A 20,625-nucleotide genomic window follows, 5' to 3' on the forward strand; every position below is an offset into this window, starting at 1 on the left:
TATGATGTCATAACGTTTTTTTGGCTTGTGTAACCATTAGCCAATAACCCCCCCCCCCCCCCCCCCCCACCTTATCACCTGAATCTCCTCCTAGAGCACCATTGTGTTCTTTTTAGCCAAATATCTCTCAGAGGGGCGTGGGGAGTGGCTCCTTATTTTCATCTAAAGTAACAGACAGAGAATCAGCACTTTTGAAACAGGGCTGAAACAGAGGGGATTATGGGATGTTTGGTATTTCGTGCCAAACACTTCAGAGACATGTTTTGTTTAAATCTGTGACCTATAATACATTGATGAAAAAGAGGATAATAGGGGACCTTAACAATCATATTGTTTTAATATATACAAATATATGTTATAAGGTCCAATACAAGTTGTTTCTGAAATGTTTTACATGCAATATTTCAAATACATGATCAAAAACCAAATATTACTGCACTTTCAATTAGATATGATTTCAATCAGAGAGAGGTCTTTTAGCAAAGATTTATGCAAGAGCACATGCACTTGCTGGGATTTCAAGTTTAATGACTCCTGATAGCATGGAGTTAAAGGTCAATATGATTACCAACCTTAGTCTCAGGAGAACTTGTGTGACATTTGCGCTAATAAAACTGATTTGATGAAGAAGGAATAAGAGTTTTATATTTTCTCAAAGGTTTGTCCAATCACCCTCAACAGGACGTGTTTGTTATGCTCACCACTGCACAACGTTAACAGCCCAGAGAAGAAGCTTGAAGAACTTTATGGAACTGTGAAGAACTACTAATTGTAGTAGGTTGTCAAGGTGAATGGTGTGTTGTATCTTTGAGAAATATCTGGCTGCCATAGTAAATTAATAAACTAAACTAGTTTACAGTATAGTAGTGTCAAAGTCAGTGTCATTAAAATGTTAAATGTCACATTAAAAACTAAATAAAGAAGTCATAGTAACAAATAAATAATAGCATAGTATAGTATGTCATAATAGTAGTTATAGGATAGTGTGTCAAAACAAAGTTATAGTTCAAAAATGTCAAAGTAAGTCAAAAAAAAATTCACAGTACAGTAGGCTTTTTTGCATTAAAACAAGTCATAGTATATAATGCCAGAAACATTTTAATTTTTTTGCACATAGTATTTATGGCCTAAAACAGTGATATTTATTAAATATTTTTCAATGGGGTTATACCCCATTGAACTAATGAGTTTTTCTCATTTCTCAAAGTGTGGGGGTTAAAGCTAGAAAAAACGTGTGCTCCAGGATTGATTTTTCAATTCCCATCTCTAAACTCAGAGAAAAGGCTAATGATGATGCAGAATAATGTGATTTTTCCTCATTGTGCCAAATCCCAAAAAACAGCAATGGCATCATTTGGTTTGTCCTGACATCTCGTGGTGAAACATGTTACTACAGCAGCTCCCATTTCAATCACTTCATTTAGTTTAGAGAACATTTGATTGACACATGATAAATGTTAAGTCTCTGGCGATTAGACCCCGATCCTGAAATCGTATATCTAAAGGGGGAAATGCAGCCGTGAGCATATGGAACCCCCCGGGGTCTAGACACTGGTGATGATGCTGAAGATCTGGATTTGATGAGGAGATGGGATGAAGAGGAGGTGTGATGAGGTCTTTGGATATGATGAAAGGTGGTGGATGGGGAGGAGGCGGGCGGCAGCATGAAAACCTGGAATCACAGCTGACAGCAGGAGAGAGGAGAACCATTTTGAAGTTTGGCTGCAGCACAGTGATTGGCTGCTGGAGAATGAGGTGAATGTCATAGGTTAAAGACAACGCCCGTGATGAGCTGATTATAAGCAGCTGCGGAGTGAATGTACACTGAACAAAAATATAAACGCAACACTTTTGTTTTTGCTCCCATTTTTCATGAGATGAACTCAAAGATCTAAAACATTTTCTATATACACAAAAAAGGGTTAGGGTAATGTTGTGAATCGAGTGGCCTGTGTTCGTCGTCCATAACATACGCCTGCCCATACCATAACCCCACCACCACCATGGGCCACTCGATTCACAACATTACCCTAACCCTACCCCTCACACCAGATACTGACTGGTTTTCGGACCCCCCCCAATAATGCAAAAATGCACGTTTCAGAGTGGCCTTTTATTGTGGCCAGCCTAAGGCACACCTGTGCAATAATCATGCTGTCTAATCAGCATCTTGATATGCCACACCTGTGAGGTGGGATGGATTATCTCGGCAAAGGAGAAGTGCTCACTATCATAGATTTTTTCAGATTTGTGAACAATATTTGAGAGAAATGGTTATTTTGTGTATATAGAAAATGTTTTAGATCTTTGAGTTCATCTCATGAAAAATGGGAGCAAAAACAAAAGTGTTGCGTTTATATTTTTGTTCAGTGTATATACCCAGTCTTCCTGAAAGAACTTGCGATGAGCTTCATTACAGAACACTACGCAGTGACGTAGTATAAAGAGCCTGTGCCATGTTGACATTACTTTAAGTCTATAATGGTGTTGATAGCACACTGAAAAAATTGCTGTTCCAAAAATAAGTTAAACAAAAAAGAAAACAAGCAGTTTTCACTTGAAATAAGTACACACATCTGCCAATAGAACAAGTGAACATTTGCTTGGTAAGATTTATTGAAATAAGATGGGATATTTAGATAAATCAGATCTTGTAATTAGCTGTTACAATATAAGCCGCAAATGCTCAAAAGTTTTCTGATGTTAGTTGGTTAATATCTAATACATATGTAAACAAAGATGTGCTTCATCTGAGATACAGCTCAAAATAAGATTATTTGACTTAACAAGATGATGCATTGTCTAAAAACAAGACCCGATATCTCACTGCAGTGTTACCGCTGAAGTTATTATGTCTTATAGCAAGTGTAAAGACATATTCTGACTAGATATTAGACAAATATAATGGGCAAGATTTCGAGTTTTTGTAGTGCATCCCTCTTACCGTTCATCTATTGCACAAAAAACTGAAAGTGGAAAACCTCTTGCTGACGAGCTGCGTCTCAGTTGTATTTCTCACACTTTCTGAGGATAAAATGTCTTCAAGAGAGAATACCATAATACATATATTATTTTATTTGCATGTTACATGGTGATAAACACAATTGTACCGTTAAGATTCTGGGTGTCTCAAGCTATCTCCCAAAAAAAGGTTACTTGCCCCAACATGTCAAGTCACATTCAAATACAGAACATTAAATTCAAACAACTTTATTTTGTGTTATGAACATTTTCTCATAATTATACCTTTTATTACATGTCTTTTTTTTTTAAGAAACTCACTGCAATCACCTTATGCCATAATAAAGTAAGGTAACACGGAAACAACAAACAAAATGGGACATTGCTGTGTCATAATCCATGATTGAATCTTCATTTCCCACGACAGGGGAGAAGGGAGGTACAAATGTAATAGTGACATTGGCTTTTTAAATCTTTAAATGCTAGGTTGTATAAACACAATCTGATGGATTTGCTGATTTTACAACATTCTGGTGTAGAAACATCACACTGTATATAAACACAGAGGAGGATAATAAAATATAAATTATAATAGGTCACTACTGTAACCATAGCTCAACGGAAAGTAGAGCGTTAGCTGTTTAGCACACTCGTCATGTATCTCATGCCATTTAACTTAGGTACGTTTATAATATTAACCAGAATCAGAATCATAGCACACACGCGCACAAACACAAGCCAGTTTTGTACAGTGAAGCGAAGGCAATGTTTAGAGGCAATGCTCAATAGTAAAGTATAGCTGTATCTTCAGTAGATATCCAGGTCTGTCTACATGGGGTTGGTGCTGTGTCCATAGGCTGGCTGTTGGTTTCTACGAGCAATGGAAGATAATTATTCCTTTTCCCTTTCTGCTTTATGGATAAGACAGAGCTTCATGGCTTTTACATGCTTGGTCTTAGTGCTTATTGGCTGCTTTTAACCTGCATTGGACACACTTGAAAATCACCTGAATGGGGAAAACGTTTTAAAAATGACTGTTAATATGCTGTTTCGTCTTTTAAAATAAGATTTCTCGTCCCATCATGCATTCCAAGCAGGTTAAAAATAAATGCCCAGCATAATTTTAAGAAACTTGACCTTGCTCTGATAGTCTGTCAGGCTCTCATCCATCAAAAATAATCACATTTCAGTTTGTCTGAGATTCTGCCAAAGGCCATCCTTGCTCTGCCCTGAGGTTTTTCTTTATATGACACATAGCAAGACAGATATAGACATGTAGCACAGACCGCTCTCATGCAAGCTGATCATGATAATCTATTTTCACCACAGCTTCCAGATCATCCACTTCTTACTTCAATTAAGACAAAGCTGTTACTGACAAACTTGCATCCTCAAGTCTGAGCTAGCCAGAGGCTAACAAGTAAGAGTCTGCAGAAATACCACTGTAGTAGAAAAGACTCTTGGAGTAAAGTGAATCCACTTAAAAGTGGAAACACTAGAGTTGTTCAGTCATAGAAAATCAATAAAAAAACATGTCGGATGATGACAGAAAAAAACAGCTTTCTTATCACTTCCTAGACTGACAAATCTGATTGTAAGATTGTTTGTGTTCTGACTGATAGAGGTGAAGACATTTTGTTATACTTATAAATGCTTCAACTTTGATTTGAGATGTGGCCTTTATCAGTTTCTGTTCAGCCCACATGAAAATCAGACTGGATCAGATGGCATTACCAACACTACACACTACAGTCACACAGCCATGGCCTCAGAAGCATTTACAATCAAAAACAATGGGGACAATTTCTTTAATGTATGACAAGAATGACATTAATTACACATGTGTTTTACAGTACTAGTGCTATCTCGGCTTGGTTGTTAGAAGAGCGGAGAGGAGCTGGAGTTCATAAGCTTTATGTCACCTCGCAGTAGGTAAAAAATAAATGGCAAAAAGAAGGCGGCTAATAGTGCGCCATTTTCAGCTTTTTCTTGTCTCCCCTAAAATAATCACACTGCTTGAAAGGTCTTCTTCTTTTATAAAATATTGATACATTTATCAATTTGTGTTCATTAAGAAATAAAGTCAGTGGCGAGATGTGATGACAAAACGTATTGTAGGACATGTGATATAATGCTGTTATTTTGTTAAAGATGCCCATCATCACAGTGACCTTGGTGGCCATTGAGCTTGATAAGGATTCGGTATTCATTTGTTTTCTGATTCTCAATACTTGGTGATCCATTTCCTTTTAGCCAGCACTTGTTTCATCTCAAGGTAGGTACAATAAGAACTGCACAAAACTATCTTCTTTTTATGCTTTTTTTTAAAAAACATTATCTTTTTCAAAATGGCTTCGGTTCACATGAAAGAGCAGGGTTGCCAGTCCAAGTAACCTAGAAGTTATTTATCCTCAACAAATTGCTACCCTATTCAGAAACATGGACACATAGAATTTACCTTTTCATATAATATAAGGACATTGGATTCAAGTATATATATATACACAACTAAAATGAATGAGGTAAAGACAGAAAAAAATAACCTCAATATCAATATATTATGCATTTTTTCTGTATCATTTCATATTAAAACACGCATACTTCTTTGAAAGAGAAAAACGAAAATGTAAGTCATTCATTGGTGTCATACATTACTATCCAAATCTCAGCAGTATAGAAGAATGATCCTAAAACTTGCAAGCTAAACAAAATCATTGTGTGTGGTACAGCATGCAGCCTGCTGAGGAGCTGAGAGAAACTGCAGAAGAAGGTTGGCGGTCAAAAAACAATGTGGTTGAATAAGTTGTCTATCATAGAGAAATACAAAATTGTACTATGTACAGTACGCATCATTATAACCTACTGTGTTTCTTTTCTTGCTGCAAAAGACAAGAGAAATACTTTTGGAATAAAGGCGAGGAGTTGCAAAAAACACTGAATGAAGATGTATAGTTACTACTACCAGATAAACGAGTTTCCTCCGTTTTGTACTCCACATTGTTTAGCTCAGTAGGATCAAGACAATTCTATTCACTGCATCCTCGATTTCTGGGCTCGACAGCAACGACCCAAGTGACAGCTGCATCTAGAAACAACGGCATTGGAGAGTCATCTATCTGTCTATGTTTCACGCATACAGACTTTAATCTCAAGCTCTAACGCCAGAACAGAATCAGCTGCAGTATTTTCTTTTAGATTCTGTATGTGTTAGTTTCAAATCTATATAGTTTATGGATATTTGGCAGGTACTTTGCATGTTGCTCATTAATGCACTGGTTAAACACTCGGTTAAATCTACAATTTAAGTTAACACAATTAATCTATGGGACTAAGGAGGAATATACCTTTTGTCTTCAGTACTTCTCGAGACAAATGATTGTTAGCATCCCTGTGAGCGGGTGCCTCTGCTTTCCCATGAAAACAAAAAAACGAATCTCAAACCTGGCCAGACCCCAAAGACAAAATATAGCAGAAAAGAAAGGACATACTATTTAAAAACAACAATGCAATTATTTAAAAGAGCACTGTTTGCTTGTTCTGCCCTTCATTTCATAGTTTTTTTTGTTGTTCTTCTAACATTTTATTCATAACCCATTTTTTGTTGTTTTATCTGTAAGCAGTGCTCGGGAGCACGTAAGGTTTTTGTATCATGATGCAAACAGTCTGGGGGGGGGCGTCAAAGTTGGTAATAAGGTAGCAATAAGGATGTCGGTGAGCTGGAGACGAGGAGGAAGAGGACGAAGGAAGGCCAGTAGGGGGCACAAGAGGAAGAGGAGGGTATCGGTATTAACACTTGAAGACAAGGCAGGCGAAGCAGGCCAACAGGAGCCACAGTGATTTAGATACAGAGGCAGAGCCGTTGATATCGCGACCTGTCCCGGGTCCTGAAGAGAGAGAGAGAGAGAGAGAGAGAGAGAGAGAGAGAGAGAGAGAGAGAGAGAGAGAGAGAGAGAGAGATAGAGAGAGAGAGAGAGAAGAGAAAGAGAGAGAGAAAGAGAAGAGAGAGATCATTTAACATACATACATACTGTTATCTTCATCACATTGATCTTATTTCTATTGCCATCATAATTGATATTGGGTCGATAATATCCATCAGGTAAGTTGTATTCTTTCTTTTCCTTCATTTTAAATGACATAATATAGTTAACATGATTATTACTGTTTCATTACCTTGTTCAATGTGCTTTGGCAATACTGTGTTTGCAAAATGGTTATGCCGATAAAGCTTATTTGAATGGATATCTATAGAGTTTTTACATAGATAATATTGATATGGGCACTGCAGAAGAGACTCCCAGAAACTACTTTTGGAGTTAAACAACTGAGTAATATCACACACCCAAATGAATGATTCGGGTGCTTTAAAGTACATACATAAATATTCAAATGTGCACTTCTTCTGACCCAGGGACTACTGAGGACCTCTCACTACTTTGAGAGGTGTTTGGTGACATCTTGTGGTCATTGTGTGCTATTGCCTCCTTTGCTGTACACATCACTGAAGCCCAACTTATGCCACAGACAGCAGAGCAGAAGAGGCTGAGGGAACATTTGGTGGTCATAAAAGCTCAACACACTCCAACTTAGAAAAACACATACGAAGAGACAAAAGACTGGCAAATGAGGAAGCATGCTCCAAAAACACAAAGCACATTATGTGCGTGGTTTGTTTGGTTATTTGAGTTTGATATCTTTATTTGCAGTGCTCCCTTTTATTCAAGGTTGTCTATTGTCAATTATATCAAATCGTACAGTATGTTTTATCTTTCTATTAGTCTTTCTTTGAATGTAACATTTCAAATTGCATTGTTGAAAGTAAAACTGTGGTTGCACTGATCCTTAAAGCCACCCTTTCAGCATGTTGCACAAAAGCCAATCAGTTATGTCGCAGCAGATGTTTTGAATTTAAAAGCTCTGCGTCATCTGGCCTGCCTCTGAGGGCTGGGACACAGCGGCTTAGCGGAGTGCAGTAGCCATCAGATGATTATCAAACAGCAGCAGGTATTGCAGATGCTGCAGGACAACGTATATTTCATATTTTCTCTGCTTTCAAGCCACAAGCCACATGAAATATATGGCGATGTTTCCAGAATGTTTATGCTGCAGCCGTTAGTGTGCCATATGAAGAGGAAACCATGTCCAACTAACTCAAACCAGAGCTTTGCTGGTGAAACACCTGCTGCAACAGCCCTGATTGGGCGATGGAGCCAGAACTCAAACATGCCTCAAAGCTTGATCCTGTGGAGCAAAAACCTGAAATATGTGTTCAAGGTGTGTTGGACAAATCATTCTGCATTTCAAAAAACAGCATGGAAAATACCATTTTATAATGGTCAGGTCTTAGTGCCAGATCATGAAAGATAATCACTTGACTCTCTAGCTCTATTGAGATTTTTTGGCATCAATTGTTTAGTCTGAGCTCCTCCAATCAACCTTTCATTTCAATCAGAGTAGCTCAGATAAACCCCCAGCAACAACATAACTACTGGCTGGCTGGTGAACATATTCCAATATCCAGCAGAGCCCTCCAAAGGGCAAAAAGCAATCGTGCAACTGCAATGCTTCATAAATATTTCTAAAATGTACCTGATTACAGCAGATACATCTGCATGTGTACTTGTTCTTTTATCTATTGACATTTTGATTTAAACTAATACAATAGCACACTAACATTAGCGACTATGGAACAATGTACAGACCCAGAGGTACGTTTTCTCCACTCCGCAAAGCAAAGGTTCATTTTGAGTTATTTTCCAGCTGAACCAACAGTTATGAAGACATACAAACACTTTTGTGAACCATTTTGGGGAACATAGATTTGGTTTGTCTCAGTATTTATTCCTTCAAGTTTGCTTATATTCTTTGGACGTTGCCTTACTTTGACCCAAAGTAAATGTCACATTCCCTCTCAGCCTGCACTGTTTGCTAAGTGCTGAAAAAATGACTACACAGAATTATTTTAATTTTGGCTCATACACGCTTCCAATTGTTCAGCTCATGCAGAGAAGCTTGAATAAAAGTACAGAAAACCAAGGTGAGTTTTTCTCCCTGCTGATTTTCAATAATTTCATGGGGAAGTTAATATAATTTACATCTTAAAGTAATTCAATCTCACCTTGAAACTCACAATGATCAACATTTGGTTTGGTGATACTGCAGTTGTGTTTATTTCTGCTCAATAGGCTACTTATAAAATCCCTGGATGTGTCATGATTTAATTTGTAAAGGTATTTACCTCTAAAGAAACAAGAATCTCCTTTTTTGTATTCAGGTTTTAGATTATAGCAATTCACATTAGTGTTTATACTCACTATAGAGGAAGAGACTGGCATTCTGGACGCCCAGTCGATTCGAGGCCACACAGGTATAGTTCCCATAATCCTCTTCAGTGACGTTGGCAATCATGAGAATAGTAGTCGTGCCAAGAATCTGGATATTGATGCCTTGGGCATTGGACAGCCTGGAGGGGAGAGACAAACAGCAGCAAGGACATTTCAAGTAAATTGAAAATTAATGAAAATCAGAGGACTTAAGGCCAGATGGGAGTTGGTGACATTTTGGGCAAAATATTAGAGTCAGCAGTGTCTGTGCAAGGGAAGGAGCCGTGAGACTTCATTATTGGACTTCAATTCCACTGCTTTGCCGACGACATCCAGCTTCTCATCTCCACCAAGTCCATCTCCACTGCTACCCACTCCATCCTGACAAACTGCATCACTGAAATAAAATCCTGGCTCCAACTTAACTTCCTGAAACTCAACTGCGATAAATCTGAAATAATAATCATTGGACAAAACAAGCTCACCACACCTATCCATAACTTCACCCTCAACATAGACGGCTTCCCAGTTCAAACCTCCCCTCACATCCGGAACCTAGGCATCATATTTGACCAAACCCTCTCCTACAACAAATACATCAAACAGATCACAAAGACAGCCTTCTTCCACCTCAAAAACATCGCCCGTCTACGTCCATCTCTCTCTCCCACTGCTGCCGAAACCCTCATCCACGCCTTCATCACCTCCCGTCTAGATTATTGCAACAGCCTCCTCTACGGTTCACCTGCAAAAATCCTCAAAAAACTTCAATATATCCAGAACTCCGCCGCCCGCCTACTCACCCACACCCGAATCCGTGAACACATTACACCCATCCTCATCAAGCTCCACTGGCTCCCCATCCCCCAGAGAATTCAGTACAAGATCCTCCTGATAACATACAAAGCCCTCCATAACCTGGCCCCATCCTACCTGACTGACCTCCTCCACAGACACACTCCCACTCGCTCCCTCCGCTCTGCTACTGCCAACCTCCTGTCTCTCCCCACCCGGACCAACCTCAAGTCCTGGGGCGACAGAGCCTTCTCCGTTGCTGCACCCACCCTCTGGAACTCACTACCCCAATCCATCAGAGATTCTTCCTCCCTCACAGCATTCAAAACATCACTCAAAACCCACCTGTTCAACACTGCATTCAACCACTGACCACCCCCCTCCCCCCCTATTTTCTGTTTTGTTTATCTCTTTTTGTATTTCTTTGTTATCTATTTTTTTAAATTTTTTTGTTTTCTCTTGTCTTTATTTTTCTTAACTCTCTGTCAAAGCGTCTTTGAGTTTCATGAAAAGCGCTATAAAAGTCCCATGTATTATTATTATTATTATTATTATTATTAATTAACCAATAAAATATGCATATATTTTTTCTACTTTGAATACACACTTTGAATTTAGAACAAAAATCCTGCTGGCTTAAAAATAAACGAGATGTCACAGCCACTGTCTGTCCCTCGTGTTCTCCTCAAAGCAGCAACCTCAGGTCTAAAAAGTGAAGCCAAAAACAGGATCCTTGTTATCCCGTAGGAAAGATTATTATGCTGGTGTAGTCTTTTCATGTAATTTTAGGATTCTTAATTACATTACATTACATTACATTACATTTAGCTGACGCTTTTATCCAAAGCGACTTACAATAAGTACATTCGACCAGGAAGACACAACCTTGAAGAAAACAGAATCATATAAGTACATCAGGTTTCATAGAGCCAAACATTTCAAGTGCTACTCAACTGGCTTTAGATAAGCCAGTCCTTTATTAGTATATAAGTGCTTTGTTAATAGTTCTATCGCTCGAAGTGGAGTCGAAAGAGATGAGTTTTCAGTTTACGCCGGAAGATGTGCAAGCTATCTGCCGTCCTGATGTCAATAGGGAGCTCATTCCACCATCTTGGAGCCAGGACAGCAAACCCACGTGTTTTCGCCGATGGGAACTTGGGTCCCCTTCGCAGCGACTCGCAACGAGTCGTTTGGCTGATGCAGAGCGTAGTGCACGCGCTGGGGTGTACGGTTTAACCATGTCCTGGATGTAGGAATGCCCGCCAAACTTCTGTCAACGCTATTAACCTGGACGGAGCACCTGGCTACAATCAGCTAACAACCCACGGCCTAACCTTTCTAGCCTTACTCTAACCCTACTCTAACCTTTCTCTATCCTTACTTGCAGAATGTTGTGTTTTTGTTACCCGACATAATGCTCGCTTGTTCCTTTGCTTCAGCAGTCCTCTTCTCTCGCCTGCCTGCTCGCCAGCTCGTTCCCTCTGCTTCCTCTTCTGCTGCCCTGACCTGCCTCTCTCCACCCCCCCGCTGCTTCCTGCCGTCCTCCAGCCATTCACTCACCTAATTCATCTACTGCTTCAGTAACTCCTTCAATGAAACTTCACTGACTTCCTGCTCTGTGTTCATGTTTGGTTCCACCTAACAATGGGTAATTAGCCCTTCAGCAACAAGGCACTTTGCATGACCTGGCTGACATGGTTCAGCTGTTTTCTGACTGGGGTCTTACACCGTACGCACACATTAAATACATTTATTTGAATCTGTTAAAATTACTTAATGAAAGTTGACATTGTGTCAACACATTTATTAGAATTTGTTATTGTAAACCTGATGTCGTTTATTACATTTGAATCTCACAGTTTCCGACAATACTGTGAAGTACACATTTAAAATAGCTACATCAACGTTTACAGATAAAGAAAGACCTTTTATATTAAATCTATTTTTGTAACAATTTCAATTTTATATTAAATTATATTATTAACAGTAGTTTGACTTTAGTGCTAGTAATCACTTCGCAATAGTAGTGTCAGTGAACTATCTTAGAGTAGGCGTTGAGATTGTCAGAGAAATATCTTTCATTAAATTGTTGACATTTGATCCTCAACCTTTCAAATATGTGTTTAGCAAAGATGTTCTCTTAATATTGAGTTTGCAAAACTGTAACCGAGGCAACGTGTCTGTGTGGATATTAACAGTTTTATTTCTATAATGTTTATTGTTGCCATCAAACAAACAGGATCACTATTTTGATGAACGATTAGTATGCTGCCGAAGTCTTTTCATGCACTTTTAAGAGTCTTTATGACCACCAAACTTCTGCCAATTAATTATGTCCTCCTTGAACCCCTTTCAGCACAAATTAATCAATAGAATGTGCTGACTCAGACGGTTTACCTCGTTGATGAACTGCTCCTTACACCATCATGGGCAAATACAACTCTTTTAATAAGACGGTGCGTTTAATGGATTCTGCTTGTTCCGGGCTGATTGAGGCCTTTCGTAACATGAATGAGGTGAAGTTAATTTAAGGCGCCTCAACTTAATCCTGCTTAAGTCTGGATAATGTAGTAATCGGAATTGGAGCGGGGGAGCTGGAAGTTTGTGCTGACACACACTTGGCTGATAGGAGGTATTAACATAAACAGCAAAATGCACATCATGGCACAGCATAATTTGGCTCAGTGGGGAGTGTGGACTTGATAAATGTACTGAGGTCCTTTCCATAGGGACATCTTGGGGACGGTGTGTGTGTGTGTGTGTGTGAGAAAGTGAGAGAGCAACACAGCGAGAGCTAAGGAAGGGCAAGTGCAGCAGCACTGTCTCCACTTCACCCCTCCCACGATAAGGCCAGCAGCAGATATATTCTCCAGCCTGTCTTCATGAGAGGTGACTGAACTATTAAAAAGGTCTGGCTGCCCGCAGAGCATGCTGAAAGATCCAGATATTACACAGCACACACAGCGCTGAAAGCAAACACCTATTTTTACTCAAGATTACAGCGAATGATTGTAGCGCAGCAGCCGGGGAATAAATCGCCCAGCACAGGTCAAACAGTGAAGGTTGCAGGCTTGTTTGGTTTTCTTTGCACACATGCTGCAAGTTAATATAGCAACAGAGAAGTGCAGTGGAAATAACAGGAAAATGGATCTCTGGCCCTAAAAGTGTGTCTCTTTTTCTATTCTATTTTTTTAACTCATCATTCCTGAGGCCCAATTTGAACTTTTAACGCGTTTGGCACACACATACTGTATCTGCAGCCGGCAACTTCTCTCACACTTTGATTTCATGTTTATCCTCAAATATGCCTGTGTCTCTGCCAGCTTCACCTGGCATAATAGACTGGAATACATTATCTATTCAAATTAGCAGATTCATGCACTTCCAACTTTTTTGGAGGGATGTTTTCATCATAACTGTATCAATTTGTATGTTTATCCTCGCAGGCAGAGGGCAGCAGTGCTCTGGTGGATATCTCCAGTGATCACTTCTTGATGCACGGAGTCACTCTTACATTAAACCCTAGATTGAAATGATTTGACCTCTCTGATTGGCAGAGGGCAGTGTGTGCGCAGAGCTGTTGTCGCAGAGCCGGTAGAGAAGAGAGACCAGAGCAAATCATAAGATGGACAGATTTGATTCTGTAGCGTGTGGGAGCATCTAAAGTAGGTTATCACTGCCACAGAAAGTGACAGGCCTGTTATGATTCAAGGCCGATGATAAATGAAATCAAGTAGAAGCTCCTGCTGAGACTTGTCGCCCAGAGATGATTGAATGTGGTTTGGTGTCTGTGGCAGCTCTGTATCAGCTGACAAAACAACACACATATCTGTCTATCATGTGAGCTAACATCTCACGTAGGATTTTCTCATGTTATAAACATGGGCGGAGCGATTGACTGCACCAAGAGCAAGGGCAGCCTACGTTAAAAGATGCTTAAGTAGATAGAAAGGGCAGGATTCTACAAACACAATACCAAAGATTTAGGAACATACTGCATGAAACAGGACACTATTTTCTCTGGGAGCTTCTTCTTTAGGTTTAGCAGTACAGAATCATTTGAAAGAAGATTGAAGGGGGAGGTAATTTACCGTTTGAACTTAATTCCATGATGGACCAGCAGTGAGAAGAGACAAATTGAGCAGGTAGGGTCATGACAGCCAGGTATTAATACTTTTCATTCATGAAGTTTTGGCCAGCTTCTTTCAGATTATGATGTATCAGTTTCCACTGCGGCTAATTGGGTGTCTAGCGCCACGGAGACTCTCAGATTAAGGTGAAGCCGGAGATGTTGTGAAGCAATGAATCATTTATTTTTTAGTGGATGAGTAACGTTTCATCAGCTGAGGACGTCCATGTTGTCACCAGGATATTGAGACTGGCAGAGGATGGATATTCTAAAGGTTTGGCGACTCAACACTCAAAAACGGAGAGAGAAGCAAGCTGTACAGCCCGGGATGTGTTCGATTGCTGCCAAGCATTTTGTTTGAGCTCTGGATTGTTTACTCCTTCAGTTTGGTTTGTTTGGGCAGGTGATAGCAATGCCTTTCAAACTTGCCACTAGATTACTAGAGCAAAACATGTGTGCTTCACTCCAAGAGAGCTGATGTGTAAATTGTTTGGAGTAACAACCAACCAAGAGGCAAGTCTCGAGGTAGGGTTTAATTTCAAATGTGTAGGGTTGTCACTAGGGCTAATCAATTAATCGTATTTTAATCGCAATTACGATTATGGCTTGCAGCGATTACGAAAACAACGTAATCGAAATAAAACGATTATTTTTTATTATTACTTTTTTGTATTGGTTTTTCATTTGAATTATACTTAAAGTTCAGGGTAATCAACTTTTTTCCAATAAATTGATGTTTTCAAAGTAAATGGATAATCGTTTTTAATAATCATGATATCAATTATTGACCCAAATAATCGAGATTATGATTTTTGCCATAATCGAGCAGCCCTAGTTGTCACACTATCAATATAAAATGAACATACTCTACTTGGTGTGTATAACAGTTTTAATACTAATTTACTTGCCAACATGAAAAAAACTAAATATATAATGGGGGATTGACAGAATGACACTGTGCAGAGGGAAATCCTGCATCTGAAGGGTATGGGTAATTAAAAGCAACATGACAGTCTAGTTTGTTTTGTTATTAAAGAAAGGGATAAAAGAAAGATTAATTCAAGACGGTACCAAAGCTAATCAGGAAGCCTGTAGACAAATGTAGAAATCATCAAAGTACAATGTGCGTGCTGAAATAATGAAAGAGGGGAAAATCCAAATACATCAGCTCTAAAGAAATTCTTTGTGTCCTCCTCACTTCTCATGTTTGAGCACGGCGAGAAGAAAACGGTAAATTGTTAGTGCAGCAAAGGGATTTGTTTAGATTCCTTCACTGCCTACATGTGTGATAACCCATGCAGTTGTCAGGGTGTCCATTGATAACCTGTGTGTTGATGAGGTTAAACTGATTAAAAGGGAACACATCGCAGGAGCAAGACCTTAACAGTCAGGTAAATAAGATACAACACGGTGCAATGCATTAGCTTCGATTCTTGGGAAGAGACTATGAAATTATCTAGCCAAGCAAGGATAAATGATATTATTATGGTGCATTAACAGCATCATCCAAGGAGAAAGTGCAATAACACTTTCCACTGGAGCCGCAGAAGAAGGGCGAGCTGTGAACAGGCGCATAGCCAAAATCCTCAAGGGGAAAAAACAACTGAGATAGATGGCAGTTGGAAACAACAGATAATGCAAAAATAATTCAACGACAATAAATCTTTCTTTGCAAGCAGTGGTGTGATAGGCCCATTACTTTAGAGACCATATCTGTGATAACACTGCTGACACTCCTCCAATATTCTCCCCCTGATCTTCAGGAGACTTTCACTGCTGTAGTAAGTTTAGGAGTGAAATTGCAGATCATGATGCTCTCATGGGCAATTTCCTTATCATTGGCTGTTATTTCCCATTCATGCACCTCTGTTCACACCTGACTCAGGTGGCGAGCTTGCTGCAGAGGATACATTATTTTGGGTTACAAAATGATAAGGGATAAAATGGAGGGGCTGGGTTATCAATGCCTTTAAATCTCATTACAGCTTGATACTCTTCAAGAGTGCTCCAGACACATGCATGGTACTTAAATGGTCCACTTCCCAATGAACAACTGTGTCAAGGCACACCATTTGTGATATATCAGGAGACAGTGCAACGTGGGGAGGCTGATTTCCAATTCAGTTGAACTACTTGTGGTACGAGAAAAGGGTTGTGGCGATTTTCAGTGACTCCAGTATAAAAATCTCGTGAAAATGTTCACATAATTCTCTTCTCAGAAACAGAATCACAGATTCCACTGCTGTCTCACGCAGTTATGTTTAATTAACAATGGAATAACAGCCTAGCGACTGATTAAGTGGGTGATTATTCATTATCAAACCACACAGATGATGTCATCAAATTATCATTGGGATGTGACAAAGGGACCATTGGGAAGGCAGATTTGCCAAAGGGATCCATTAAAAACAACCGAGTAGAATGATACGGAGGATGCCTGGCACATACAGTATACATTATAAAGTGATGACATCATTTGGGAGATGAGGAGAAAAGTACTCTAGTCAACGTTTAGTTAGGATCTGGACCCAGGCCTTGTACGTTGTATACTATACATTAATCACCAAATACTTGCAAAGGGAACAATGCTGAATACAGTTTTTGATTTAGAAAGCCATTAATTGTGCTCACAGCATCCTCTTTCAGCTGTCATGGTCATGCCTACAATTCTGGTTATTTAGTCTAATTTTCTTATCTGTAACGAAAGCATGTTCATCGCTCAATGTAATGTAATGTAATAGAATGATGTTGACATTTAAATTGGTTCACTACAAGCCTCGCTTTCACCAAGAAAAGGCTGTGTGTTTTTGTTTTCATGCTAATCAGATCTTGAAAAGTCCCACACTGTAAAGTAAAGTATAAAAGTATAAAGTATTTAGATATGATCATGTATCATGGATGCAGCCCTGTGTACATGTGTCTAATGATGACATTGATGTGGGGTGTGTGAAGGTGTGTAAAGTTTTACCTTTTTTCGTCTCTGTACCATTCGAATTCTGGCGTGGGCACAGCCGTGGCGTCACATTGCAGCGTCCCCATGCGACCCACTGGAGTCTCTGAGCTCTGGGTTTTCTTTATTGTAGGAGGGTCTGCAGAGTCACACAAAGTTGGGTTTCATTTTAAAACCAATATCAACATCATGTTCCCACATCAACTTCCATTGCCCCTTTTTTTCTGTACCTTCTCATCATTTACAGTAGAGATGAAACTCATAAGCACATTTCCAGTAAATACACTGGAGCTGTTGTGTTGTAAATAAGATTAATATGACTTAAAACACAGTTCTTTAAGCGTTGATGATCTGTTAACTGATCAGTTTTCTTGCCAGCGGATCTCAAAGAGACAACACTCAACAGCAACTCACTGTGCCCTCACTTTCTGATTCATGTCATCTGGGTGTTTAAACTTTAATCGTAAAGCATCACACCAGTGAAATGATGCTTCAACACAAAGTTATTCACAGCTCATAGCAATGTAATATATTCCCTTGTAAAACTCCCACATTATTCGAGGAGCTAGGACGTGTCCTTCTTCTAATATGCATTTCAATGAGACGTGATTACAGCATTTTCTGTTTCCTTCAATTCCTGCAGATTTAATTAAAAGTCCCAGTCAAACAGTTGTAATGGCACATTTTGTAATTTGTTTATTTTCTCTCCGCATCAGAGCCAAGTTGGAAAAGTTCAATCTGCGTGTACATTTTTTATTGGTATTTTCATGTCATAGGTCTAAAAATCATGATAAAAAAAGACGTGACATCTACTCCAGATGCCTGTTATCGACAACCTGTTACAGTTGAATGTTAATTTACACAGTGAAAATTGAATGTGAAATAGCCATTTTACAACAATCAGTTAGAGTTTTGGAATGCTCAAATACAATTCTGGTATTTAAAGTTACAATTTTACGGTGTTATAATTTTAGAATGGTAAGATTACAATTTTAGAACGTTACAATTTAGAATTTGAAACGTTACAATTTACAATGTTTTAGAATTCTAAACTAAAAAGTATCCGGATAGAGTGCCGCAGTGACGCGTCCTAAAACCCGGAAGTAAACCCCTTCCGGTTCCTTCGACAAAACCATTGCAAGTTCTCCATAGGATTTTGGAAAATAGCTGGAAATAAGGTCTGTGGTTGACACACATTTAAGAGACGGATCACGTTTTGTTCAGCCGGATAATATCCACATGTCTACCCTACTTTTATCATTTTCTAATCATAAATCTAGTCACCAGAAGCAAAATGCTAACGTTATGCTATAAACTAACTACAGCAGGGTCGCTGCTTCAACGTCACGCCAATTTAATAATAATATATTTAATTTGTTAGCGCTTTTACAGGTGCTCAAAGACGCTTTACAGATATAGTGAAGAGAAAAGAAAAGAAAGGAACAACAAATAAATATATAGTTAAAGTTAAAGTCAAATAATACAAAAACAATCACACAGATTGAAGAGGTGAGTTTTTTGAAAGTGGTGAGGTCAGTGCAGTCTCTGATGGGTTGTGGGAGTGAGTTCCAGAGGGAGGGGGCAGCGACGGAGAAGGCTCTGTCCCCCCAGGTCCGGTGATTGATGCGGGTGGGGATGGATAGGAGGTTGGCTTCTGATGAGCGGAGGCAGCGGGAAGGGGTGTGGTGGTGCAGCAGGTCTGTGAGGTAGGGGTAACTAGGGGTAACTTAAGATCCATATTCCAAACTACAGATTCAAAAGTGTACGAGTTGAAGCGTTTGTTTTAACAGTTTGCAGGAGGCAGGTACTTGCTTCCAAGCAGAGCACAGGGAAAAACAAACTTAGCGGAGTGTTTACGTGTTCGGTGTAATGACGTAAAACGGCCTCGACAACTTCTATAGTCCTATTCAGCCACATGTTAACAACCATCGTTTTTCAGACACGTAAACTCGTCAAAAATCACCAGTGGGGTCACTGTTGATGGATTTAATGTCGTAGAACAAAACGTGATCCGTCTCTTCAATGTGTTTCAACCACAGACCTTATTTCGAGCTATTTTCCAAAATCCTGTGGAGAAATCCCATTGCTTTTTGTCGAAGGAGCCGGAAGTGGTAAAAATGCTAACTTACTTCCGGGTTTTAGGATGCGTCACTGTGGCACTCTATTAAATAATATTACAATCTAGAATGTTTATCAACGATATTTTAATGTAAAGTTACAATTTTAGAATGTAATATCATTAATATTACTGCTATAATTATCCTAATTGTTGATGATTTATACAAACACTACAAAAGAACAACCATAAATAAGTCTGATGTGGATATATATCTGTTTTACATTTAAGATGAAATATGAAATATGGTTTCATATACATCTATGTTATTTTTTCAGGAACAAATTGGGCAGCAAGGCAGACGTGATTTGTTCGGATCAAAGACAATTCTATATCTTGGTTTATATCTCATAAGGTGTTTATCAATCCAACGCATGCATTACACTCGTCAGATCTAACATGGACCCCTGACACGATGTAATGAGGTGATCTTGTTTTGAAAGGCTTAGTGTCTCTTGAATGATGAAGGTATGTGAGAATCCCCATGAACACAGCAGTTGCAATCAAAGCTGGAGATCTTTTCCCTTCAACTTAGATTCATCTTGAGAAGAGTGAAGGGTGCTCCAAAACCTTGAAGATAGAGCCATCACCTCTCTGCCACACTCTACTCCCCATATTTTCATTTAATAAATCCAGCCTTGACTTCAATATGATTTTATCTGTTAAGTTTATCATCTTGTGAAAATTCTGACATGAAACGTGGAGAGCATAATAATCATTGTTCGGTATTGACTACAGAAATCGATGCAGTGTTTGCGGTTACTTACAGCTGACAACCACATTGACGTATTTGACATCAGGTGTGGCAACGTCATTGCTGGCCTTGCATTCATAACGACCCGCTTGGTTTCGCATGATACCTATAATGTCCAGGTATTCTTCTCCATCCAATGGCTCTGCTGCAGAGGGTTGGGAAGAGAAGAGAAGAAGGGTTAGAGAGAGACAAAAGGAAGAGGAAAACAGTTGGTAAAAAGGAGAGAGGAAAGGAAAGGAAGTGGGATAAAGACAAATTGACAAAATGTCCATATATTTATCCCACTGACTCTTAACCACCATTATCTATTATTTGAAATAGCAGCGCACTAATTCTAATCACTAAGCAGTATACATGAGAATACTCTGCTGTATGTTCTATGTTTATTAAGAATTAGTTGTTCACATTTATCTTTAAGATGTTTTATATTTTGACAGATGTATGTTTAATATCACTCCTTCTGCTATAGAAACTGAGCATTCATTTAATTGTATTCAGGAAATGACAAATAAGAATATATGCTTTTCTATTTTTACCCCTTTTAAACTAGGCATGGCTACCATCAGACGTTGTTCAACACAGCACTCAGTTTGAAAA

At 39.1% G+C, this 20,625-nt stretch overlaps 1 protein-coding gene across 1 annotated transcript; it reads right to left on the reverse strand.

Moving 5' to 3' along the window:
- Positions 1–3,052: 3,052 nt before the first annotated feature.
- On the reverse strand, positions 3,053–20,185 carry LOC117537548 (limbic system-associated membrane protein-like). The gene is made up of 4 exons (XM_034202792.1): positions 20,042–20,185; positions 17,177–17,297; positions 9,276–9,424; positions 3,053–6,845 (listed from the first exon to the last, which is right to left on the reverse strand). Exons 1-4 carry the CDS (start codon positions 20,127–20,129, stop codon positions 6,748–6,750), a joined length of 456 nt encoding a protein of 151 aa, XP_034058683.1. The 5' UTR covers positions 20,130–20,185; the 3' UTR covers positions 3,053–6,747.
- Positions 20,186–20,625: the final 440 nt, after the last annotated feature.

The sequence above is a fragment of the Gymnodraco acuticeps genome, unplaced genomic scaffold (genome assembly GCF_902827175.1).
Source record: "Gymnodraco acuticeps unplaced genomic scaffold, fGymAcu1.1, whole genome shotgun sequence".
Lineage (NCBI taxonomy): Eukaryota > Metazoa > Chordata > Actinopteri > Perciformes > Bathydraconidae > Gymnodraco > Gymnodraco acuticeps.

Coding starts and splice junctions, on each gene's coding strand:
- LOC117537548 (XM_034202792.1), bottom strand. CDS start 20,129: ATGCGAAACCAAGCGGGTCGTTATGAATGCAAGGCCAGCAATGACGTT. Junction 17,298..20,041: donor CGTCAATGTGGTTGTCAGCT/GTAAGTAACCGC, acceptor GTGACTCTGCAG/ACCCTCCTACAATAAAGAAA. Junction 6,846..9,275: donor TGCCAGTCTCTTCCTCTATA/GTGAGTATAAAC, acceptor CTCTCTCTTCAG/GACCCGGGACAGGTCGCGAT.